The sequence below is a fragment of the Carcharodon carcharias genome, chromosome 15 (assembly GCF_017639515.1).
Source record: "Carcharodon carcharias isolate sCarCar2 chromosome 15, sCarCar2.pri, whole genome shotgun sequence".
In the NCBI taxonomy this organism is placed as follows: domain Eukaryota; kingdom Metazoa; phylum Chordata; class Chondrichthyes; order Lamniformes; family Lamnidae; genus Carcharodon; species Carcharodon carcharias.
In genome coordinates this window covers 7,684,092-7,710,925 of record NC_054481.1, presented here as the reverse complement: position 1 = coordinate 7,710,925, position 26,834 = coordinate 7,684,092, and the positions used below count along the sequence as shown (strand labels likewise).

The 26,834-nt window shown below is 42.5% G+C and overlaps 1 protein-coding gene across 4 annotated transcripts in view; it reads right to left on the bottom strand.

The window, feature by feature from the left end:
* The window catches only part of snx29 (sorting nexin 29), a 523,801-nt gene that overhangs the window by 61,016 nt on the left and 435,951 nt on the right, over nt 1-26,834 (bottom strand). For all 4 annotated transcript variants that reach the window (XM_041206786.1, XM_041206785.1, XM_041206787.1 and 1 more), the window contains one exon: nt 15,342-15,482. In XM_041206786.1, the coding sequence (XP_041062720.1) occupies nt 15,342-15,482 (141 nt within the window). The remainder of the gene's footprint in view (nt 1-15,341; nt 15,483-26,834) is intronic.

Here is a 26,834-nt window from a genome sequence, read left to right as displayed (position 1 = left end):
TCTGAGTCTCCCGCTTAGGGAGGGTGGTCAGGCGCTAGTGTGCCTACGCACACAGGTGGCGACTTTCCGCCTTCAGACCCTGCAGCGATACCTCTACGTCGAGCCTCCTCCTAGATGGTGTGCCCTGATGACGTATTTCCTCCGTCAGGTGCACGGCCTGAATTATGACGTGCAGCTCCTGTTTATAGAACAGCTGGGCCTCGGTGGCTCCTTGCAGGCATTGCCCGTCTTTTACCAGGACCTGATCAAAGTCTGGAAAGTGGTCGCCTCGCAACGCAGCTCTCCCCCGTCAGGAGTAGCGGCTATCGTCAGAGAGCCGCTGCTCAGGAATCCGCCCCTCCGTCCTTTTCAGTGGTTGGCGGAGAGGAGGGCTGTGGCCGCAGGGGTGACCAGAATCGGGGACGTGCTGGGTGGCGGAGGACTGGGCTGGATGCTCCCGCAGGAGTTGGCGCAACGCGCGTCTGTGAGTGTCCAGGTCGCAGCCGATGCCATCCAAGACCTGAGAACGGTCGTGCTCGGACCCGACGTTATTTTGGGTCTTGAGGCGGCCCAGGTGCGCGGTGGTCTTCCGTCTGAGCGTTCCCCTGTTCGGACGGAATTCCACATTGGCCCCAAGCCCCGAACCCTCCCTCGGGTGCTGGTGCCCCGCAATATGAGCCGCCTCGGGGACATGCCCTCTGTGCCTTTTGGCACGGCAAAGAGGAGCTTTTTGTACGGACTGCTGCTGCACACCTTCCATTTTCTCGCCCTTGTCCGTCGACCGGACACGCCCTGGCGTGCCTTGTTGCCGTCCGGCGGCGGAAGCCCCCGATGGGAGGCCCTCTACGGAGGTGTCCTCCCCCTTTCTATCGGAGACCTGGGTTGGAGGGTGTTGCATGCAGCAGTCCCTTATAATAAGAGGATGCATTGGTTCGCGGACTCTCAGGACACGTGCCCTTTTTGCGGTCTTGTGGAGTCCGTGGACCATGTATACATAGGGTGTTGTAGGCTGCACTCCCTTTTTAGTTATTTGAAAAACCTTTTATTGATGTTTTGTTTGCACTTCAACCCCACGCTCCTGATCTATGGGCACCCGGTGCGGAAGGGGGTCGGGAAGGAGGAGGACCTCCTCGTGAACCTGCTCCTGGGCCTGGCCAAGTTGGCCATTAACAGGTCCAGGCAGCGGGCGATCGACGGGGGAGTCCCGCCCGATTGTTTGTCCCTCTTCCGCGGCTACGTTCGCTGCCGGATGTCCCTGGAGAAGGAGCACGCGGTGTCTGCTGGCACTCTCGAGGCCTTCCGTGCTCGGTGGGCACCGCGGGGACTGAGGTGTTTTGTTGACCCCTTTAATCACATTTTGATTTAAAGTTTGTAAGTTTCCTTTAAACTTTGTTCTTGGTTTTACAGCTGACCTGAATTAGGGGCTGTGCCTGATTTATCCCAATTTTGTTGATTTGGTTTTCATTTAAAAGATTATCAAGTGTTCAAATCTCACAATGGCAAACTATGGAACAATGTGACTTCATCTGAAACAGATGGAAACGGGTTTGTACTCGAAAGAGTTACATTAGAAATTATGCTTGGCCTAAATAGCCAAGTGGTTATGGTACTGGGTTTGTAACCCCAAGATCAAGAGTTCAAATCTCACAATGGCAAACTATGAAACAATGTAACTTCATCTGAAACAGATGGAAATGGGTTTGTACTCGAAAGAGTTCAGCATAACTTCCCTGCTAATTTAAAAGATTATCAAGAGTTCAAATCTCACAATGGCAAACTATGTAACTTCATCTGAAACAGATGGAAACGGGTTTGTACTCGAAAGAGTTACATTAGAAATTATGCTTGGCCTAAATAGCCAAGTGGTTATGGTACTGGGTTTGTAACCCCAAGATCAAGAGTTCAAATCTCACAATGGCAAACTATGAAACAATGTAACTTCATCTGAAACAGATGGAAATGGGTTCTTAGGCTTGGCCTAAATGGCCAAGTGGTTATGGTACTGGGTTGGTAACCCCAAGATCAAGAGTTCAAATCTCACAATGGCAAACTATGAAACAATGTAACTTCATCTGAAACAGATGGAAACGGGTTTGTACTCGAAAGAGTTACCCAACAATTTGGAGGCAAATTGGTTACCAGTCTCTGTGGCGCAAGCTGTTACCGCATTTGGCTACTAACTGAAAGGTTGGTGTTTCGAGACCACCCAGGGGCAAAGTCGTCTCTGTTTTGGCTTGGCCGAAATAGCCAAGTGGTTATGGTACTGGGTTTGTAACCCCAAGATCAAGAGTTCAAATCTCACTATGGCAAACTATGAAACAATGTAACTTCATCTGAAACAGATGGAAACGGATTTGTACTCGAAAGAGTTACTAGCATTTAAGGCTTGGCCTAAATAGCCAAGTGGTTATGGTACTGGGTTTGTAACCCCAAGATCAAAAGTTCAAATCTCACAATGGCAAACTATGAAACAAAGTAACTTCATCTGAAACAGATGGAAATGTGTTTGTACTCGAAAGAGTTACCCAACAATTTGGCTTGGCCTAAATAGCCAAGTGGTTATGGTATTGGGTTTGTAACCCCCAGATCAAGTGTTCAAATCTCACAATGGCAAACTATGGAACAATGTGACTTCATCTGAAACAGATGGAAACAGGTTTGTACTCGAAAGAGTATCAAGAGTTCAAATCTCACAATGGCAAACTATGAAACAATGTAACTTCATCTGAAACAGATGGAAATGGGTTTATACTTGAAAGAGTTACCCAACAATTTGGCTTGGCCTAAATAGCCAAGTGGTTATGGTACTGGGTTTGTAACCCCAAGATCAAGAGTTCAAATCTCACAATGGCAAACTATGAAACAATGTAACTTCATCTGAAACAGATGGAAATGGGTTTGTACTCAAAAGAGTTCAGCATAACTTCCCTGCTAATTTAAAAGATTATCAAGAGTTCAAATCTCACAATGGCAAACTATGTAACTTCATCTGAAACAGATGGAAACGGGTTTGTACTCGAAAGAGTTACATTAGAAATTATGCTTGGCCTAAATAGCCAAGTGGTTATGGTACTGGGTTTGTAACCCCAAGATCAAGAGTTCAAATCTCACAATGGCAAACTGTGAAACATGTAACTTCATCTGAAACAGATGGAAACAGGTTTGTACTCGAAAGAGTATCAAGAGTTCAAATCTCACAATGGCAAACTATGAAACAATGTAACTTCATCTGAAACAGATGGAAACGGGTTTGTACTCGAAAGAGTTACCCAACAATTTGGAGGCAAATTGGTTACCAGTCTCTGTGGCGCAAGCTGTTACCGCATTTGGCTACTAACTGAAAGGTTGGTGTTTCGAGACCACCCAGGGGCAAAGTCGTCTCTGTTTTGGCTTGGCCGAAATAGCCAAGTGGTTATGGTACTGGGTTTGTAACCCCAAGATCAAGAGTTCAAATCTCACTATGGCAAACTATGAAACAATGTAACTTCATCTGAAACAGATGGAAATGGGTTTATACTCGAAAGAGTTACCCAACAATTTGGGCTTGGCCTAAATAGCCAAGTGGTTATGGTACTGGGTTTGTAACCCCAAGATCAAGAGTTCAAATCTCACAATGGCAAACTATGAAACGATGTAACTTCATCTGAAACAGATGGAAACGGGTTTGTACTCGAAAGAGCTACCCAACAATTTGGCTTGGCCGAAATAGCCAAGTGGTTATGGTACTGGGTTTGTAACCCCAAGATCAAGAGTTCAAATCTCACAATGGCAAACTATGAAACAATGTAACTTCATCTGAAACAGATGGAAATGGGTTTATACTTGAAAGAGTTACCCAACAATTTGCTTGGCCTAAATAGCCCAGTGGTTATGGTACTGGGTTTGTAACCCCAAGATCAAGAGTTCAAATCTCACAATGGCAAAACTATGAAACAATGTAACTTCATCTGAAACAGATGGAAATGGGTTTATACTTGAAAGAGTTACCCAACAATTTGCTTGGCCTAAATAGCCAAGTGGTTATGGTACTGGGTTTGTAACCCCAAGATCAAGAGTTCAAATCTCACAATGGCAAACTATGAAACAATGTAACTTCATCTGAAACAGATGGAAATGGGTTTATACTTGAAAGAGTTACCCAACAATTTGCTTGGCCTAAATAGCCAAGTGGTTATGGTACTGGGTTTGTAACCCCAAGATCAAGAATTCAAATCTCACAATGGCAAACTATGAAACAATGTAACTTCATCTGAAACAGATGGAAACAGGTTTGTACTTGAAAGAGTTACCCAACAATTTTTTTTAAAAATGCTCAGCTATGTGCTATCCACAAAAAGCAGAATAAATCAAACCAACCGTTAACAGCCTGTTAGTCTTCTTCCAATAATCAGCAAATCTCAATACTGTATTCACTGATAAGCTGCTTGCCAACGCTCAGTGCAGGTTCACTTAGCTCATCATTCCTCTGATCTAAGCACAGGAGTGACAGATGGGTGCCAAAGGTAAGGTGACACTAACGGCACGTGATATCAAGGCAGCTTTTAGCTGAGCATGGTACCAAGAAGCCCTTCCAATACTGAGGTCAATAATAGACAAGGTAAGAGCTGTTCAGCTGCTGGAGTCATTTTTAATTCTTTCATGGGATATTGGCATCACTGGCAAGGCCAGCATTTGTTGCCCACCTCTAATTATCCTTGAGAATTGGTGGTGGTGAGCTGCCTTCTGACAGAAAAGAAGCTGGTCAGAATATTTGAAGATCAATCATTTCTATTCCAGGTCATCGCTTGAGGACTTCCTCAGGGCAGTGACTATTAACCCAACAACCTTCAGCTTCTTCCATATTGTCTGCTTTCCATCGTAAGATCAAAGGGGGGCCTGGTCACTGGTTCTTCTTATCGTGTCCACGGACAGTGTATATATGGCCCAGCCAGAACTGGACACATTTTTGCGCCTTGTTGTTGAATTCGACAAGATCTGCAACAATGCAGGGTTCCTCTAGCGATAGACATTGCAGGAGATGTTACATAGTCTGTCACTGGTGATCCTCCACTATTCAGCTCTATTCACAGCTCCTGCTACACAACTCAACAGTCCAGGGGGCACAGAATTAAAATTGGGATTAAATTAACAATTTCAAACAGTACAAGAAAGAGAACATCTTATGCTGGTAGTGGCTGCTGAGTTGGCCTTAAGACATATTGTTGGAGCAGAATAATAAGAATTTCACTGCATCTGCTGAGTAATGTCGAACTGGGGAACTTTGACTCTTGGTACAAGTGACCAAAATGCAAATATACTCCACAGCTCAGTGCCAACATCTCTTGTGCAAAAATAGGTAATGAAATCTTAAGCACTAACAGAATATTGACCTACATCTGCAGAAAACAAAACAGAATAAGTATTTTCTACCACATTCATGTATGGATGATAGAAGCAAAAGACGAGGCAAATCTGCACTCTGTTTAGAAATGATTTTTCTCTATTATTACTGTATTTGAAATCCAGTCACTAATGGACAAATCCCATGTTTGTGTGCCTTATGGCTATCTAAATTTTGAAGCAGAATAACCTTTATTTCCATACATATTCTCCCCAAGGAAAGTCAATCACTCAAATAAATCTTTTAAACCATTCCTTTTTTTGGATCAGCCTGTATTAACACGTTACACATTCAGTGGAGAGTATGAAGCCATAAACTCCTGCATAAAATGAAAGGATTACATTGTAGTTTCTGGCTAATAACCATGATAATCCTTCAGGATGACCATTATCACACTGATTAATCTCCTGTGCCATACCTTGAAAGTGTGACTGCTTCCCCACTGCTTCAGGCAAATTTTAAATACCAAAAAACTGCTGGAGAATGGCTGACTAAATTTCAACACTAAATATTCCAAGCAAATATATATTGTATAAAGTGTAATTATATAGAATGCCTGAGGAAGATGGAAAGCTAGAATACAATCTCCAGCATTCTGACGCCACAAGGAAAAACAATCACTAAATAATTTTATACAATGGCCCTTGGATTCAGTTACAGCCTGAGAAACCCTCATATTTGGATCTCTGACCTATAAGTTTTCTGATGGTGTGCTACTCATTGAAACTTTTCTATCCTATGAAGTCATTTGGTGACTACTGATATTCAGTGTGCCAAGTAACTGACTCGCATTCCTCTCCTCTCTACAGCTACGAACAAGACATGTTCTCAGAATTCAACACACCTCAGAGACCCACTATCTGAATGTGTTGCTTTTTCAAATTAACCTATCCTATCACATACACTTAAGGCAGCTCTTTTTCAAAAAATACACCATCTCAACTCTATTCCATCAATTTTGCTGCTGATATAAACCTTTGGTGTTTTATTGGATTTTAAAGTCGCACTTGTTAATAGTACTTTTACTCAAGGGTACAAGGTAGTGCTTGAATGAAACCAAAACCAAACCTAATTTGCCTTTATCTCTGCTGAGGATATAATAGTCAATGACTGTAAGTAAAAAGGGACTTGGGAGTTTTGTTATGGTCATTCATCCATGATAGAAGTCAGCAATTTTGCCATGTTCTTAAAAGTGCTGCAGAGCAAGCAGCTCGTAACAGCAAGAAATGATTCCTCTTTACCTACCCCTTATCCAACCCTACAAATGAGATTTAAGATTAACATTATCCTCCATTCATTGCTAGCACTGCAAGAGCATGATAGAGCAGGATAGAACTATTACCACACGATGAGAGCAATATCCATATCACACACCAACATTCAGCTTCACTCTTTAGAAATAACATTTTTTTTTGTTCCTTTCCTGACAAACCTCAGCAAGATGAAAGATGGCAATGTTTGAAAGTTGAGCATTGTGTCTCTGTCTCTCTGTGCAAGCACTCTCTGACCAGGTAGCTGGAGCTTAAAGTTTAGCATACGAAAGCACTCGTTCTTTTATTCGTTCATAGGATGTGGGCGTTGCCAGCCAGGCCAACGTTTGTTGCCCATCCCTTGAGAACAGTTAAGAGTCAATCACGTTGCTGTGGGTCTGGAGTCACATGTAGGCCAGACCAGATAAGGGTGGCAGATTTACTTCCCTAAAGGGCATTAGTGAACCAGATGGTTTTTTATGACATCAATGATAGTTTCATGGTCACCATTACTGAGACTAGCTTTCAATTCCAGATTTTTTAATGAATTGAATTTAAATTCCACCAGTCGCCATGGATTACTAGTCCAGTGACATCACCACAACTGTGCCACTGTCTCCCCACTCAAGAATGTCTAACACTAAGCTTGGGATTGCAGCTCTGTCACTGTTTTAAAAAAATATCAAAATGACAATGTCATGTTAGTGCCTGCTACTGACAGAGCAGGAAAATCTTGGAGGGGCGGATAACTCAACTATCCTACCTTATTCCTTTCTGTCAGTAAATTGGTATCACATTGAAAAACAGATTTAATGCACAGTTCCTGAAATTATTGCTCTGGATTGAATAATGTTATCTTTGAGCACTGACTGCGCTATACACACGCCATGGTGTGCATAGCACATTGCAGGGTTTATTTGGAAACAACTGAGAGCCCTTTCGATGAATATTATTTTGTAAAGTAAATTAGCATTATTTGGACCTGCTGGGCTTTGAATCTAATATCTCTATACACACTTGCACATAACTGCTCATTGCTTTAGGTCATTGATGAAACAGATCACAATCTCTAAAAACTTTAAGGGGTGAAGTTAGTCCTTGCATGCCTGATTATTGGGCAAAGAATAGCATTGGGTGACCAATTTATGGGTGCAATCCTCCATGTCTGATTCCCCGCTAAGTGTACCTGCTGTCAATTGCTATGTCTGGGATGGGAGGAGTGCACAGATTATCTGGCCCCACTACTCTGCAGGTCACACCATTATTGTAAATGTTTAATTCACTCACCAAAATGGTCAATTATTTACCTTCGCTACTGTTGGACTGTTATGGCACAGCAGTTGGTAAAGGCTCAGTTTTTCAAAATCCCAGAGGGAAACTTTAAACAACTGTCATAACCTATATTTTCAATTGGTATGCTTGAGATGCAGCTCTGAATTCAGGAATAAGACCACCAGTGTTTGAGACTTTTTATATCAAATTAAATGAAACCTTTATTAATTTACAACAAATTAAGCATATACACATGGCTACAATTTACTGCTATCATAACTTCTGACAAATCCCCAAATTAAACTCCACTATGGCAACAATAACCCATAGACTTTAAGCAGACACCAGGAAAAGCATTTTCACCTTATAAATTCAAAATAAGGTTCCTTTCAATTTGATTCCTTTGCAGGCAGCTGTAGGTTTACAGCTGCTTAGATGTTACATGCCTTTGCTCTGCACACACAAACTCCCTTCTGATATACCTAGCAGTTCTCTTTGAACGAAAATTCTCATTGTATCACCAGGCCCTTTGAACTCCTTTCATAGTACCAATTTTACATATTGCTTGGTGTCTCCTAGCTAGGTGCAAGATTTCACTCCCCTTCTTGAGTACTCTATTCAACAAAATGCAAATGTACCTCTACCTCTGTTTACTTCTCAAAACTACCACACACCAAAGCACCCAGACTCGCTGGCTTTAATCCAATTAACACACACAGACTAAACAAAAACAGAAAATGCTGGAAAAACTCAACAGGTCTGACAGCATCTGTAGAGAGAGAAACAGAGCTGACGTTTCAAGTATGTATGACTCTTCTGTTTCTCTCTCCACAGATGCTGTCAGACCCGCTGAGTTTTTCCAGCATTTTCTGTTTTTGTTTCAGATTTCCAGCATTTTCTGTTTTTGTTTCAGATTTCCAGCATCTGCAGTATTTTGCTTTTACACACGGACTAAACCCCTATTTAAAAAAAATAATTTCCAATAACATTATATACATTAATAGCTTCATGACGTGGACCCAGACTAAAAGAGACTTTAACCAGGCTTCTTTCAATAAAGTCAGAATGATTGATTTATTATAAAATGAAGCTTCTTTTTGAAACAAGTTGCAAGAACTGGTTGACACACAATTTTTAATCTGGAAGTGTACACGTACGTAGGCACACACAAACACACACACACACACACACACAGTCACACACACAAAGAACAAACAGATGGGGTCTCTGCAAAGAAGGGTTGTCGAAGAAAAAACTTTATAAGAAGGATAAAGTTCTCAGGGTTCTGAAGTTGCCGATCTGGTGCTCCCTCGTGATGATGGGCTGCTAGTCCCAGTAGATGCCTGGTGAAACAGGAGAATAGAGCCGGACCAATCCTTCCCCTCTCAGTCTCTCGGGTTTCCAAATACAGGTAAGTCCCACTGAGATAAGGATCCTTACTGGATACTGATAATCACTTTATTTCAGGCAAAGCAAGGAGAATACGAGCTGCGTAGCTTTTCACTTTCTCAGTTCAACTGAGTTTAAAAAAAAAACAAGTTCAAAACTTGAAGCTCAATTGTCAGGTGATTTCCAGTAAATCACCCGGTCTTTTACCTTTAAAACAGTTTTTACCAGCAATTAAAGTAATTACTGTTCAAATAAGCAAATAGCTCTCCTCTTAAAGTACTATGCTGGCCAGGTGATTTCTTGGAAAAGGTATGCTTGCTCCCAGTCCAAAGATGAATTTATGACTTTTTTAAAAAAAATTCGGTGCCCAAATAATGCACTGTCATTCCAAACTTTAAAAGGAAATACAGTTCCTGAAGATATGGTTTTCTCAACACACGTCAACAGCCGGTTGCTTCCAAATATCTCGTGCGCCCACCAAAAGCAGGCGGCTTAAATATGCTAAGCAGAGGTGATGGGTTTCCCTTCCCTGAGGGACATTTGCAAACCAGTTACGTTTTTACAAGAATCCAGAAACTTTCGTGATCATTTTCCTGGTGCTAACCCACCAATGACCAAATTCATTTTATTCCATTTCACCTCTTCCCATGATAAAATTTGAATTTATGACGGCTGGGTTTTAATTCAGTCCTTTAAACATGTAGATTACTGCATACAATAGCAAATGTGAGGAGTTTTGATTTTTGACACAATGGACATTCTTGTAATCAAGGCGTTAAAACAACAAAAATTTTGAAAAAGCTTTTTCCTTCTATGTTCCACTTGTAAAGGTTCCTGAAAATGCAATATATCTGAGCTTCTGGAAGTCTGGAGTTGGTGCTGTAATTTGTTTTGTTTTAAGAGCAATCTATGAAGCATACTTAAGCTGATGACTATGAGTAGCAAACATTCTTTCGATCTGTTCTCAGTACAGAATTAAAACACAAGTCAAAGAGTTAAATGGGAAAATGCTAACATTACCCAGAGCTTAGAATGAAGGCCAAATATTCCACTGGAACGTCAATCTACTGGAAGAAGGAACTAAACAAGAAATTATAGCTCTGAATTGAATAATATGTTACCTTTGAGCACTGACTGGTGTGTATAGCACTTTACAGAGCTTGTTTGAAAACACCAGTGAGCCCTTTCAATTAATATTACTTTGTAAATGAAATTTGAGTTATTAAGCCTCCGTGAGTTTCAATCTACTATCTCTCGACACACACTTGCACAAACATACATGCACAGACAAGCAGCAGCATAATAATGGATCTACTGTGGCATTGCTCTGTGAGAATTAAAATATGTAGTTGTATCATGCCAACTGCATTATGCCATGTAATATATAATGGATTACAGGTATTTTGCTGCTAAACTAAATCTGCATCTAATTGATAAGAACATATGGAAAAGGTAATTAAACATCAATTCAGGCTGGAGATCAAAATGAATGGTGGACTTGCACTAATACAGGGCCTTTCACAACTATAGAACATCCCAAAGTGCTTTACAGCCAATGAGTTACTGTTGTAATGTGGAAATGTGGAAGCTAACTTGTGCACAGCAAGCTCCCACATCCAGCAATGTGATAATCACCAGATAATCTTTGTCTGTGATGTTGATTGACGGATAAATATAGACCAGGTGACTGGGCATAACTCCCCTGCTCTTCTTCAATATAATGCCTTGGGATCTTTTACATCCACCAGAGAGGGAAGACAGGGTCTCAATTTAATGCCTCATCCAAAAGACTGCACCTCAGACAGTGCATTATTCCCTTATTACTGCACTGGAATGTCCGTTTTGACTTTTGTGCTCAAGCTATCCCCTAGTTGTCTTGAACACACAATCTTTGGACTCAGAGGTTAGAGTGCAGCGACTGAATCATGGCTGGCACTTTGGCTTTAAATGTGGGTCGTTAATTAAGAGCGTGCAGCTACTGTGCTTCTTGAATGCTCTGGTTCTGGTTCTGGACAGTTTTTATAAATATTCCAATGCCTGCCTTTACTTCCTTTTTTTTTTTGCAGACATTAATGTGAAGTCAAATGTGGCAGACAGTGCACACGCACAAAATTTTTACAATATTAGAAAATCTCCCCACTAGGTGCAAGGATGTGCTGTTTTACAAGAATAAGATCATTATATTAGGCAAAACACAACGTATTATTCTGCTTTTAAAGTTTAGGTGTGCACCTTTTTCATGCTATAAAGTCTAACTGAAGGGAGAATTAATACAAAGTTTAATTAAAAGTCTGTAGATTTTATGCTTGTGGCACGGTGGGTCATGTCCTTACTTGTGAGCCAGAAGCTCTGGCTTCGAGTCCCACTTCAGCACTTGATGGCCAAGGAAGGTGCGTTCATAACGTGGCAAAACAGGTTGAGTATCAATACATCTGACGGCAGGTGGTAAGAGCAGGAGAATTTCCTGGTCAACCATATTGCTGAAGGCAACAACAAACCACTGCGGTACCTTGCCAAGCATAATCATGGACCAACATAAATCAAAAATGGAAGTCCATGGTTGCCAGCACCCTGTTAGGGCTTGGTACACGTGAGATATTGCGCTCCACATAATGTCTGTGGATTACAAATGATTGTCTTTATTTTGTCTCTCATTTCTAAATACATATAACACAACTGCGCAACATACAGTGTGTGACATCTAGAGTAAATGCATATGGAATGTTCTTTTTGCTTTCTCTCTCTCCCTCTCGGTACCATGCGCCAAGATGGCATTTGTGACCATGGACTGCCATGTGTGGAAGTGCAACAAAACACCCTCTTTTTTTAGATACATGCTAAAAAGGCATTCCCCATTACAGTTTCTTAGTGATGGTTATAAAGATTGTCTAGATTTATTTACATCATAAATCAAAGCTTCTGGATGCATAATTTATACATTTGTGTTAATTCTCCGCTTAATATTGGTATTCTTTATCCAGCTGCTTGCCTGAGTTGCAGAATCTGTCTTCAATTTTTTTCTGAAATGAAGTCAATGCTACATTCAGTTGGTTAATTATGGTTAACATTTTGAGCACTTTGAACAGCATAAGAGCTGAGAGTGCCTAAGACTGTACTTACTGTCTTCTGATAAACAGTAAAAAGATGGATTGCTGATGCTAGAAATTTGAGGACAGCATCTTGTGCCCTCTGCTGTGGCGAGTTTGGTGGTGGGGGTGGTGCATTTAATCAGATGGGATGGTCCATTCTGACTTTGTCTGTGATGGGAAGGCCAGTGCACAGCCTTTCTGCACTGCCATCTATTCAGACCCTTAAGCAGGAAATTAATGCCTACATAAGGACCTTATCCCCCTATCTCTGGTATTAACCCAGTGGTGGCTATGCAGGGATCATGGAAGGCAAACCCATGTGGGGTTGCTTGCAGGTTCCCAGGTGGTTTCCTCATTCAAAGGCACTCAGCGCCTGATAGAGGTACCCAGCATCAGGAAGGGGGACCTGCTCAGAGCACGTCCCCCACTTGCCATCACTCACATCTGGCCTGAAATCCATCCACTGTCCTAGGCCTCAGGTGGGTGTTGTACCTGCAGCAGCCATGACCTCCCCAGTGGTGCAGCCATTCGACAGAGCTGCCAGCTTCTGATTGGTCAGCAGCTCTCGGCAGGTGGGACTTCCACCCTCTGCGTCCTCGACCACTGGTCTGTCAAGTGCCTGAATGGAACAAGATGCACCAGGCGGGCCTTCACTAAACAAGGCAATAAGAGGCCCTCACTGGCTCTCCAGCCAGTGGCCAAGGCCCACATCACCTCCACAAGATTCCACCTGATGTTACTGGTCAGTTGCGGCCTTAGCACCATTAACCAGTTTGACTGGGAATCACCCTTTCTGTTATTCTTTCACAGGGTGTGGGCATCGCTGGCTGGGCCAGCATTTATTGCCCACCCCTTACTACCCTTGGGAAGGTGGTGATGAGCCACCTTCTTGAACTGTTGACATGTGATGTAGCCACACCCACAGTGCTGTTAGGAAGGAGGTTCCAGGATTTTGACCCAGTGACAGTGTGGGAATGGCAATATAGTTCCAAGTTAGAATGGTGTGTGGGTTGGAGGGAAACTTGCAGGTAGTGGTGTTCCCATCTATCTGCTGCCCTTGTCCTTCAAGGTGGTAGAGGTTGTGAGTTGGGAAGGTGCTGTCTAAGGAGCCTTGGTGAATTCCTGCAGTGCATCTTGTAGATGGTACACACTGCTGCTACTGTGCGTCGGTGGTGGAGGGAGTGAATGTTTGTGGATGTGGTGCCAATCAAACGGGCTGCTTTGTCCTGGATGGTGTTGAGCTTCTTGAGTGTTGTTGGAGCTGCAACTCATCCAGGCAAGTGGAGAGTATTCCATCACACTCCTGACTTGTGCCTTGTTGATGGTGGACAGGCTTTGGGGAGTCAGGAGGTCAATTACTCGTTGCAGGGTTCCTAGTCTCTGACCTGCTCTTGTAGCCACAGTATTTATATAGCTGGTTCCAGCTCAGTTTCTGGTCAATGGTAACTTCCAAGATGTCGACAGTGGGGGATTCAGCGATGCTAATGCCATTGAACGTCATGGGGCAATGGTTACTTTCTCTCTTGTTGGACTAGATGGTTACATTTTCTCTAGCTAACATAACACTGCTGGATTAAGGTCCTTATTTACTGATACAGCTTCCAAATTATAGGAGAAGACATTCACACAGGTGAAGACATTTTCTTTACAAGGAGGAAATGAATCCTCAGCCAACCATGCCACCACAGGCCCCCTCCCTCCCTCCCCCCAATTTTCCCTCCTGTCCACAGTCCATTCAGACCACCAGTCTCTGCCATGGAGGGGGGTAGATCTACATCTTTTGTAGATCTCTGCTAACATTACTTGTTGGCCAGCTATTCACTGACAAGTGACTGCAGTCCATCAAAGTGCCCATGCTGCCTCAAAGAGGGCATTTAAAACTGCTCTGCAGAGAGTGGCTCTGAGTAAAGTAGGGTGCAGATCTAGCACCGCAGAATTTTACATCCTATCACCCTGTTGACAGTTCTGTAAAAGGGCTACCCCAATTGGTCTTATTTTCTTCCCCTCCATTTGCTCACACACTTCTTTATCTGTCTGCTTCATGGATTTGCTCGATCAAATGCATCCTGCATGTTACTCTGGTGTAATATCTGTTTCAACAGCACCTGACATTTTAGTAATTTGCAACAATGAAGCACACGTATTGAAAGTACAGATGTGGGAGTTAATTACCACAATGCTATTTGCTCTTGCACAGTTTTACAAGTAGATTATCCAAGGTGTCAGAGCGTGATAACAATTTATCCAATTTGTTACCACCCATCTGTATTACCACAGAAATAACTTCTTAGCTGTGTTGCAGGACAAAACAACAGGTTCTGCTTTAATGTTTCGTTCAGTCAGTATTTCCCTTACTCAATATCCCCAAAAATTTCATCCTGGAATTATAAAGAGTATTAATGCAAAACCATAGAAATGTTGGTAGTATTTCCTTCAACTATACTGATGAACATATAACACCATCACTCCATTAACATCATGATAATATCACAATGATGTGTGACATTGCTATGATGTAATTGACTCCAATCTCTTTCAAATTTTGCTCTCTTTGTCTGCCCTTCTAAAATGGCAATGATTCCCTTCCAGATGTATTCATCGTGACTGGTAGCAAAATATTGCACAAGAACAACTCCTATCGCCTATTAATTGTGTAATTTTATCGCCTATTAATTATGCTCGTGGAAGAATGAGTACCAAAAAACACACATTTCAACAAAAGAATTCAAACCTAATACAAAAATTAGCATCCTGGCAAGAAGCTATTTTCCTATTTCTGTTTAAAAGCTCCTATCATTTCCACATTAATTTAAGCATGCTGCAAATCTAATACATGAGTTTTACCTACAATAGAAAAGTTACGCTGAAAACCTAAGTTTGTGAATGAGCCGTTCTAATGATAGCACAGATTGTGGAAGATCAGCAATGTTCATTTCTTTAAATAGTGAAATGCGAGTATTTTGACAAAATCTATAGAAGTACCTTGTTTCCAATAGCTTTTTTAGGTGGGAAATGAAAGGTGTTCACTGAGGGGAACTTGGCCCGTAGCCTGGTGTGCAGTGCTCTGAATTCAGTGTATCTCCTGTAGACGTTCCATTCATCATCTTTGATCCGGATGTAAACCTGCCATTACACAAAACAAAATGTTTAACACTCACGTTGATGCTTATGGGAATAATTTTTTGCTACCCAACTGCAAATGGTCTGTAAAAGCCTGAAGTTCTTGTCTTCAATCATGAAGAACCTGAGCACAAGGGATTATGGATAATTCATCACTTTACACTGCATGCATCGCCAAGCTGTTATCAAGGAAAACAGTCTACACTCTCTATAATGACGTACAATCTTGTTGAAGATAATGAAAGTCGACGCACAGTGTACAGGACAAATTTAAAGGCTTAACAGCATCTTACACACAACACTTAAAGATACTGACACTTACATAAAAAAGGTATTGTGTGTTTAACAGTTCTAAAGAAGTACTTTTCAATTTCATGGAACTACTAAATGGTACTGCATTTCAAAATATTAAATCTCAGCTTTCTCCAGTAAGATTGATTATATAGATGCATTTTTGTGAACACTCCCCTTAACAATTCTCTTTTTTTATTCATATGGCTGATGTCAAGCTTAACAATCCATTCAATGGCTTCAGTTTACACAGTGTGAATGATTGGGATGCTGCCAGGAACAGATCTCTCAGGGCAGAAGTTCAGTAAATGGGTGATAGTCTGTCTTGGATGGCCATGGTCACAATCTGATCTGTTCCCCATGTGCAGCAAGCGGCCATGTGTTCCCTGGCCCATCCTCAAATGGCTGCGGGTTGCCCAGATTTTCCATGGAAGGTTGAAAGCTAGGACTTCACCACTGGGAGTCACTTGACAAGTTGGGGTTGGGGTTGGTGATGTTTGCAGTCAACCTGGGGGTGCGCCATCAAGGGGTGAGGCTATCGTTAGTTAGTGAGGAGTGGAGTGTGTTCCGGAAGGGACAATGGGATTTCAGACAAGTGTGTGAGGTTATTTTTTGAGGTCCTGTGTCAATGGGAGTGGTTTGTTAGCTGTCAGCTGGTGGTATCCTTTCAGCAGGCACAGCACATATTGTTTTTAATAAACAGATTCCCTGTCCGGAAGCCAGCCTGATCGACAAAGAGAGGAGTTTAGGAAATGGGAGGAGCTGTTGATGGGGGCGGGGAGGTCGTGGAGGTGGGGGAAGGATATTTAAGTTTTGCTTAATGGGTTCTTGTGAGCCACAAACATTGCTGTGAAGATACTTTTGATGGATACAACGCCTCTCTGCTCCATTTGACTGTCGGGTTTGCCTAGGGCCAGAAAACTGATCCACAGTGTCCAAAAGTAGAAACCTTGCTAAAATGAAGGCAAGCAGCCTCTTTAAAAGGCTTCAACGAACGACCGGTTTCCTGAGAGGAGATCGGATACCTTGTCTTGCCTCTGTTGCAACCGAAGTGAATTGCCACACATTCTGAACACGTCACGTTCTGCTCCAACATGGAGCATTCTGCCACTGCAGCCTGCCTGCTTCACCATCACCAAAACAAAGTTATTGCCAAAATAAGAACTGCTTTTCAGACCTCTACCATTTACAATGCATTTTGATCTTAATGTACTGCTGCTCCTCGTTAGATTAATTTGACTCCGAAGGCAATTCTGGACCAATTTGCTGTTTTCAAACTCCATCAGACAGAGATTATTTCTAGCCAGCCTCATGCAGCAAAATGTTCCCTCAGTACCGGACACGTTCATTAACCTAAATAAGCCTAAAGACAGCTGACTGGTGTAGTTAGGATTATACTTCTAAAAGTTAGCTCAAAATTTTAGTGCAGTGAAGATGCTTCTTTCTCTTACTGTTTTTGATAAATGGAACAACTTATTCACACAAGCATGAAGCGGGGGCAAAAATTGGTTCTCATCGCACCCATTTTCCGGGTGGAAAATGAAGGAAAAGAGCCAATTATGAGGCGCAAAGGCCCGTGCCCAATCTACCCTTGCATTAGGTTCTCTATCATATTGATAAAGGAGGCTCTCTTGTGTCCCTGCCACCAACTGAAACAGTTTTAAGGATCCTCACAGGCGTCCAACACATGCTTGAGAATAAAAACAAAAAAAAACTGCGGACGCTGGAAATCCAAAACAAAAACAGAATTACCTGGAAAAACTCAGCAGGTCTGGCAGCATCGGCGGAGAAGAAGAGTTGACGTTTTGAGTCCTCATGAACCTTCGACAGAACTTGAGTGAATCCAAGAAAGGGGTGAAATATAAGCTGGTTTAAGGTGTGTGGGGGTGGGGGGGGTGTTTCTTCCCCCTTCCTTTTGTTTTTTCCAATAAATTACATAGATTTTTCTTTTCCCAACTATTTCCATTATTTTTAAATATTTTTAAATCTTTTATGCTCCCCCCACCCCCACTAGAGCTATACCTTGAGTGCCCTACCATCCATTCTTAATTAGCACATTCGTTTAGATAATATCACCAACTTTAACACCTATGTGTTCTTTTGTTTTGTTGTCTGTGACATCTTTTGATGATCTGCTTCTATTACTGCTTGTTTGTCCCTACAACCACACCAACCCCCTCCACTTCTCTCCCTCCACCCAAACCCCACCCCCACCCACACTCCTTAAACCAGCTTATATTTCACCCCTTTCTTGGATTTACTCAAGTTCTGTCGAAGGGTCATGAGGACTCGAAACGTCAACTCTTTTCTTCTCCGCCGATGCTGCCAGACCTGCTGAGTTTTTCCAGGTAATTCTGTTTTTGTTTTACATGCTTGAGAATCCCTGCCAGATATTTGTCTGTCCAGAGTTGAACTGATGTTGGGGCTGTTGCGCTCAGAATTAACATTTCCACATGTGGTCAAGCCAGCGGTGATTAAACATAAGGCAGGAGGTTCTGAAAAAAGGCAATCATTTTCTACTCTTACCTCCATGTGAGGTCAGGCTCTATAACAATACTAATGGTCACTGCTGGTCACACGAGCCTCCATCCTGTTCTCACCACCAGCCACCCAGGAGTTACCTGAGCCAGGCAGCCCAAACTGTGCACAGTGGCAAGCTAGCAGCTTCTGGAGGTATGATAAGCACCAGCCGCTCACTGTCATTGTTAAAATGAAACAAAAGGCTCAATTTTGGACAAGCCTCAAATTTCCAGGTTCTGGTGCATGCCGAAAAGAAGTGGAGACCAACACTTATCCCAAAGCCTTTTTTTTCATCCGTTCATGTGGACATCGCTGGCTTGGCCAGCATTTATTATCCATCCCCAATTGCCCTTGTTCAGAGGGCATTTAGTCAACCACATTGCTGTGGGTCTGGTGTTACATGCAGGCCACACCAGGCCAGGTAAGGACCCTAATGGACATTTGTGAACCAGGTGGATTCTTATGACAATCGACAATATTTTCACAGTTATCATTAGACTTTTAATTCCAGATTTTTACTGGATTCAAATTCCACCAACTGCCACGGTGGGATTCGAACCTGAGTCCCCAGAGCATTACCCCGGGTTTCCTGATTACCAGTCTAATGGCAATACCACTACGCCACCACTTCCCCCTATGGTGAAGTTTCAGGCAAATCTACTTGAATCCATAACCTGTGTTGTCATCCAGTACCTGGAAACTCTTTTGACGGGTATTTTACAAGGAGCTTTACACAGATGTTTAAATTATTACTTTTACATCTCTTTTTAAGCACTTCAGGGGCTGGGAATTCTGTGGAGAATAGCTCACTTCCTGACTCCCCAAACACTGCCCACCATCTACAAGGCACAAATCAGGAGTGTGATGGAATACTCTCCACTTGCCTGGATGAGTGCAGCTCCAACAACACTCAAGAAGCTCGACACCATCCAGGACAAAGCAGCCTGCTTGATTGGCACCCCATCCACCACCTTCAACATTCAATCTCTCCACCAATGGCACACGGTAGCAGCAGTGTGTACCATATACAAGATGCACTTGTACACTCACCAAGGCTCCTTTGACAGCCCCTTCCAAACCCGTGACCGCTACCACCTGGAAGGACAAGGGCAGCAGATAGTTGGGAACACCACCACCTGGAAGTTCCCCTCCAAGCCACACACCATCCTGACTTGGAAATATATCGCCGTTCCTTCACTGTCGCTGGGTCAAAATCCTGGAACTCCCTCCCTAACAGCACTGTGGGTGTACCTACACCACATGGACTGCAGCGGTTCAAGAAGGCAGCTCATCACCACCTTCTCAAGGGGAATTAGGATGGGCAATAAATGCTGGCCCAGCCAGCGACGCCCACATCCCATGAATGAATAAAAAAAACTGCACCTATTTCTATCGATGTAAAATGGCCTGACTCTGCATTGTTTCAGCCTATCTGCTGCTGAAACTGTCATCCACGTTTTTGTTGCCTCTTGGCTTGAATGTTCCTACACACTCTTGGTTGGCCACCCTCCAAAACTCTGTTGCCTGTGCTCTAACCCACAACATGTCTCATTCACCCATCACCCTGTGCTTGCTGACCTATTGTAGCTTCCAGTTAAGCAACATCCCGATATTAAAATTCTCAGTCTTGTTTTCAAATTACCCAATCATCCTTCCCCATCTCTGTGACCTCATCCAGCCCTACAACCTCAGATAGCTCTGCCCCTCCAATTTTGGCCTTTGTACATTGCTAATTTTAATAATTCCACCATTGGTGGCCATGCCTTCTGCTGCTAAGGCCCCAAGATCTGAAATTCCCACCCTAAAATCCTTCCACCTCTCTACCTTGCTTTCCTCAAGATGCTCCTCAAAGCCCACCTCTTCGAGTAAACCTTTGGTCCTAGCCAAGCCTAATCTTGCATGCATCTGATGTCTAAATAGGTAAACTTCCAAGCAGGGCTTACTGGAAAGTAATGCATGTTAGAAAATCTCCTTGATGTCTTTTGCCCTTGGCTGGAGACGGTATGTCTAATTTTTGGTGCCCCACTTGAGGTTTACTATGTGTTTGAAATTTTATCACAAGTGAATTGGAGAACCAAATAAAAGGAGAAAACATTGCATTCTCAGCAGCAGAATATATATATTTCTTCATGGGGAAATAGAAAAATATTGATACAGCATGTCCATGAATCATAACAAAATCTTGTGAAAAGCAGTTAGAGATTGAAGATTTCAACATCTTTGATCTTATTACAACTATTATTAGTTGTACAGTAGATACCTTTCATTGATTTTTCTTCTCCCCAGATAAACTAAGAAAAGATGATAAAACAAAAGGGATTACACTAATCTATTCCCTCCTTCCAAAATCTAATATCCTCTCTCCAAGCCCTAGCAATCATTTGATAAATGAAGAATGACTCTCAGGCTAAACTACAGAAAATAAAAGAAGAACTCATATTAACAATGCACCTTTCATTTCCTCAGCATGTCTCAAAGTAGTTCAAAGCCAATAAAGTATTTTCAAAGTGTGGTCGCTATTATTTTATAAGCTGAGATAGTCCGCTTGCACACAACCAGGTCCCACCAATGAGATCAATGGCCAGAGACTGTGTCTATGTTTGCTGATGTTGGTTAAGGAATACATGTTGGCTAGGACACAGGGAGAACTTCCCTGTTCTTAAAATAGTGCAGTGAGATTGTTTACATACATCTGAACGGACAGATATGTGGACTCGCTTATTTGGGTAATAATGAGTTTGTGTAATCTGTTTGAAGTACAGAAGGATCTCTTTCGGGGAATTCCTCGGTAATATCTCCTTGTCCTCTAGAGGTGCAAGAGGAGCACCATACCAGCTTGGGCTTTTGAAATTCCCCCAAAGCAAGCAGTAAAAAGAAAAATTGAATTAAATTATGAAGGAGAGAGTGGAATGCACCTAAACGAATACCAAAACAAACCAAAATGCAAAAGAAACAATACTACCACTTGTAAATGATACAACCAAGGAATGTACACTTTAAAAAGACAAGAGGTCAGTTCCCTCTAGTAGTGTACAGATGCACTCCACCACATTGGGGGAGTGAACAAAAGGGAAATGAAGAGCAAAGTTTTTAGTTGCAGAAGTTTTTTAAGGTTTAATGGCGCTTGCACACTCTCACAGCACAATCCCCCTGCTTCCCAATGCTGCTTGGTCAGAGAACAGAGAGAGCAATCATTCTTTTATACTCCCTCCCCACCACCCCCACAAAATTTCAAAGAGGTTTGAAAGCCTGAGCTATGAAATGGCACAGGGCTGTTTAAAACAGCCTTTATGCTTTATTTGCCTTAGTTGATAAACAGCTCATGATTCAATGGCAGGAAAGCCATTAGCCCCCTCCATTGGTATTTGCCAGAAAGGTCACACTGCCATGTTTCTGGGCTGTGGCCTGAGGACTCGATTCAAGTCCTTTGAAGTGCTTGGCTGCGGTCACTGACCTTCGAAACAGAGATAGTTTCAGAGTGAAGAAAGAACATGAAAAGACAGTGGGAGTTCAGGCCAGGTGAGAAGCCTGATCTCAGGTGGGGAATGTTGAGAACAGATTACCCGCAGCAGGAAGATAAAAATCGACAGCTGGGAGAATCAGAACTGGAGTGAGTCACTTGGGAAGAATAAGTCAATTAGAGGAAAGTTTACGAAATGGTGTTAAAAACAGGAAGTTTAGATGGAGAGAAGAACATGACAGACACATATGATGGAATAAGAGGCAGGAAAATGCCTTGAGCAGTTAATGTTACAATTAAAGGAAGAGTCTGCTTTGTGCGATGATATGAATATAGATTTATGTAACAACTTAAGTCTTGCATACCCCATGCATTTAATTTTCTTCAAATTAACTTAATCTTGTATAAACTGACCTCAGAGATAGAGCTGGGTTGGGGGGGGGGGGCTGCTGAAAGGTAGGTGGCACTGTTCTCATGTCTGAAACTTCAGGTTTACCTCCAATATACATTCACAGATTGTTCTGTTGGTCAGTGTCATGTGTCTCAGAGCTGTGAAACTGAGACGCTTGATGGATACCGCTTCAGTACTTTTCCCCACCTCACTGCTGCCTTTCCCAGTCTCATGCTGAAGCTTTTACGGCCCTGTTTCAGCTGTCTCATTTCCCATAGCCAGCAGAACCCCAGACCCACCCTCAGACCCTCTTCCACACCTTCCAGGCACAGAATCTATCCTATTGGAGATTCCCCTCTCCCACTCCTATTATGTTATGGGTATGGTAACATAGCTATTATGTTACGGGGCTAGTAATCCAGAGGCCTGGACTAACGATCTGGAGAACACACTGCTGGGGAATTTAAATTCAGTTAAGTAAATAAATCTGGGATTAAAAAGCTAGCATCAATAATTGTAATTATAAAACTAGTGGATTGTCGTAAATGTCCATTTGGTTCACTCGTGCCTTGAGAGAAGGCATAATGTTGACCTCACTTTGTCTGACCTATATCTGACTTCAGATGCACAGCAACGTTGTTGACTCCTTTCTGCTCTCTGCAATGGCTGAGCTAGACACTAAGTTGTATCAAACTGCTATGAAGACAATAAGAATAAAATCGGACAAATTACCCAGCATCTACTGAGGCACCAGATTCAGACATGACAAAGGCACACATAGCTCAGTCAACACTGCAAAGTCCTCCTCATTTACATCTGGGGTCTTGATTGAGAGAGCTGTCTTACAAACTAGTTAATCAACAGACTGACATATTCATTCTCACCGAATTCTATCTTGCAGCCAATTCCCAGACTCCTCCATCACTATTTCTGGGTATGTCCTGTATCACCAGCAGGACAGACCCACCAGAAGCAATGCTGGATTCCATGAAGTCCTATGGGATCATGTCAAACATGGATAAGGAAATCTCCAGCTTGTTACCACCTACAGCCCTCCCTCAGCTGATGAAGCAGTACTCCAACATTTGAATGCCACTTGGAAAAAGCACGGAGGGCTCTCTGGGTGGGGGACTTCAACATCCATTACCAAAAGTGGCTCAGTCACCATGTAGCACCATGACTGACCGAGTTGGCCATGTCCTGAAGGATATGGCTGCCAGACTGGGCTTGTGGCAGGTGAGAAAACCAACATGAGGGAAAAACCTAGTTGGCGTCTTCCTCACAAATCTAATGGTTGTAGAAATGTGTCAATGGCTGTATTGGTGGCATTGATCACAATGGACTCCTTGTGGAGATGAAGTTCCGTCTTCACATTGAAGATATCCTCCATCGTGCTGTGTCACACTACCACTGTGATGAATGGAATAAATACAGGACAGAGCTCCCTCGTCATAACTGGGCATCCATGAAGTGCTGTGGACATCAGTGGCAGAAATATATTCCACCACATTCTGCAACCTCTAGGTCTGATATGTCGTCCTCTCTACCATTACCATCAAGCCATACGAACAACCCTGGTTCAATGAAGAATGCAGGAGAACATGACAGGAGCAGCACCGGGCATACCTAAAATTGAGGTGTCAACATGATGAAGTTCAACACAGGGCTACATGCATGTCAAATAGCAAAGCAGCATGCTTTAAACAGAGCTAAGCAATCCAACAACCAGTGGATCAGATCAAGACCTTACACTCACATGTGAATGATGGTGAACATTACACAATCAATGGGGGAAGGGCTCTCCAAGAACATCCCCTTTCTCAATGATTCTGGAGCCCAACACACGAATAAAAAACACAAGACTGAAGCATTTGCAGCTATCCAGCCAGAAGTGCTGAATGGATGAACCATTTTGTTTCCTCCTGAGATCTCCAGCATCGCAAATGTCAATCTTTAGCCAATTCATTTCATTCCACATGAAATCAAGAAATGGCTGAACACACTGATTACAGCACAGGCTATGGGCCCTGACAACATCTTGATGCCACGCTTGGTCAAATGCTGCCTTGATGCCAAGGGCAGTCACTCTCCCATCACCTCTGAAATTTACCTCTTTTGTTTGTGTTAGGATTGAGCCTGAGGTCCGAAGCCAAGTGATCTTGATGGAATCCAAACTGAGCATCGGTGAGCAGCTTATTGGCACATAAGTGCTGCTTGATAGCCCTGTCAATTACTCTTCCATCACTATGCTGATGTTTAAGAGTAGGCTAATAAGGTTGGAATTGGCCAGGTTGGATTTGGCCTCGTTTTTGTGGACAGGGCATTTTTAGGGAATTTTCCATATTGTCGGATCGTTGCCAGTGTTGTAGCTGAATTGGAACAGCTTGTTCTGAAGCCTGTCTGCAGCATTACAGCCAGGGAGTCCTAACAGAACTGAATTCAATTAGAATCAAGAGAAAGCTTTCTACTGGCTCACATCAATGGAGCAAGCACAAAGGAAGATGGTTGCAGTTGCTGGAGGTCAATCCCAGTCTCAGGACCTCACTGCAAGAGTTCCTTGGGTTAGTGTCCTAGGCCCAACCATCTTCAGCTGCTTCATCAATGACCTTCGCTCCATCATAATGTCAGAAGTGGGGATGTTGCTGATGATTGCACCATGTTCAGTTCTATTTACAATATCCCAGATAATAAGCAATCTGTGCCCCCTTGCCGCAAGATTATATGACATTCAGGCTTGGGCTGAAAAGTGGCAAGAGCATTCGCACCACACAAATACCAGGCAATGACTATTTGCAACAAGAGTTTAACCACCTCCCCTTGACATTCAACAGTACTCCCATTGTCAAAACCACTACCATCAACACCATGGGGAGCACCACTGACCAGAAACTTTATTGGAACAGCTATATAAGTACCAGAGTAGGTCAGAGGCAAGAAATTCTGTGACAAGTAACTCATCTCTTAGCTCCCCTTGCTTGCCCATCATCTGCAAGGCAAAAGTCAGGAGAGTGATGGAATACTCTCCACTTACCAGGATGAGTGCAGCTCCAACAATTCTCAAGAAGCTCGACACCATCCAGGACAAAACAGCCCATTAGATTGGCACCCTGCCCACCACCTTAAACATTCACTCCCTCCACCACTGATGCACAATGACAGTAGTGTGTACCACCTACAAGGTGCACTGCAGCAACTCACTAAGCCTCCTTCAAAGGCACCTTCCAAACCCGCGACCTCTATCGCCTAGAGGGACAAGTGCAGCAGGAATATGGAAACATTGGGAGAATTGGGAAACAGTATTGTATTGTATTGGTGTAGGAGAAGACCCTGGGTACTGCAAGTTCCCCTCCACTTCACACACCATCCTGACTTAGAAATACATCACCATTTCTTCATCGGCACCAGGTCAAAATCCTGGAATCACCTACCTAATGGTACTGTAGCTGTACATGCACAACACAGACTGCAGTAGCTGAAGAAGACAGCTCACCACCACCTTCTCAAGGGAATTAGTGATGGCTTTGCCAGAGACACCCACATTCTGTGAATTAATAAAAATAAATCCTGGTACCTCCATCCAAGTGCTTTAAACATCAGGACTCTGTCCATTAGTCCTAGGATTTAGAACTCACCCACTTCCAGTTCTTGGACTTCACCTACTGACCCTGCTTCCAATGTTCTCAGATCTCAGTTTTTCCAGTACCCAGGGTCTTCTCCCACACCAATACAATAACCGTGTTTCCCAATTCTCCCACATCAAGCACCTTAACTCTTCTCTAAACTACCTCCAGAACCTTGCCATCTATTCCAATGTATAATACTCGCAACCTATTTCCTGCCTTCAGCCTGGAACATCTTCCTTCATATCTTCCTGTGTACCACATGCTTTAGAAAAATTGCAGATAAAATTAACTACCTAGTTAAACAAAGTTATAATAATAATGGCCACTGATTTATAGGTTCCATGAAAATATCAACATAATTGCCAAAAATACCTCTGACACATCAAATATTAACAAAACTGCACATTGACTTACTCACCGTTAATCATCCTCTGATAGATTACCCAAGATAAAATAGCAGAATCACTAAATGATCATAAATAATTCCAAAGGAATTCCATGATATATATGTATATAAGTAAATGCGTGCATATAATATACATATATATCTGTGTTTCCAACAATGTCACACTTTTGCTACATTTAGTCCACGATATCTTGTTGATTGGTTCAAAGTGAAGTAGCAGCACATCAGATGAGGTAATTGGGAATATATAAAATCAAAGCAAGAACAGTAGCTAGAAAACTGCTAATGAATAGCTACAGAAGATATATGAAAATAATGAATCCTGAAAAAATACTAACGAGAAGCACTAAGTTCGTAGGGCAATTTTGCTTTCAGTAACTGAAAATTCTAATGTCCAAACTTTTTAGACAAAATAAAAACATAAAAAATTACACATCTTACAATAACATGATTACATTTAATCATTGATCATTTTAAATCTGAAATCTAAGAGTGCTAGATTTTTGTTGGACATCAGGTGTAAAAGGATACTGAGCTAAGAATGGAGTTAAGATACAGATCAGCCATGATTTCAGTGAATGGCAGAACAGGTTCAAAAGACTGACCGGCCTATACCTGTTTCTTTGTTCCTTTTTCTTTCTTTTAATACTGTACATTAAAGCTT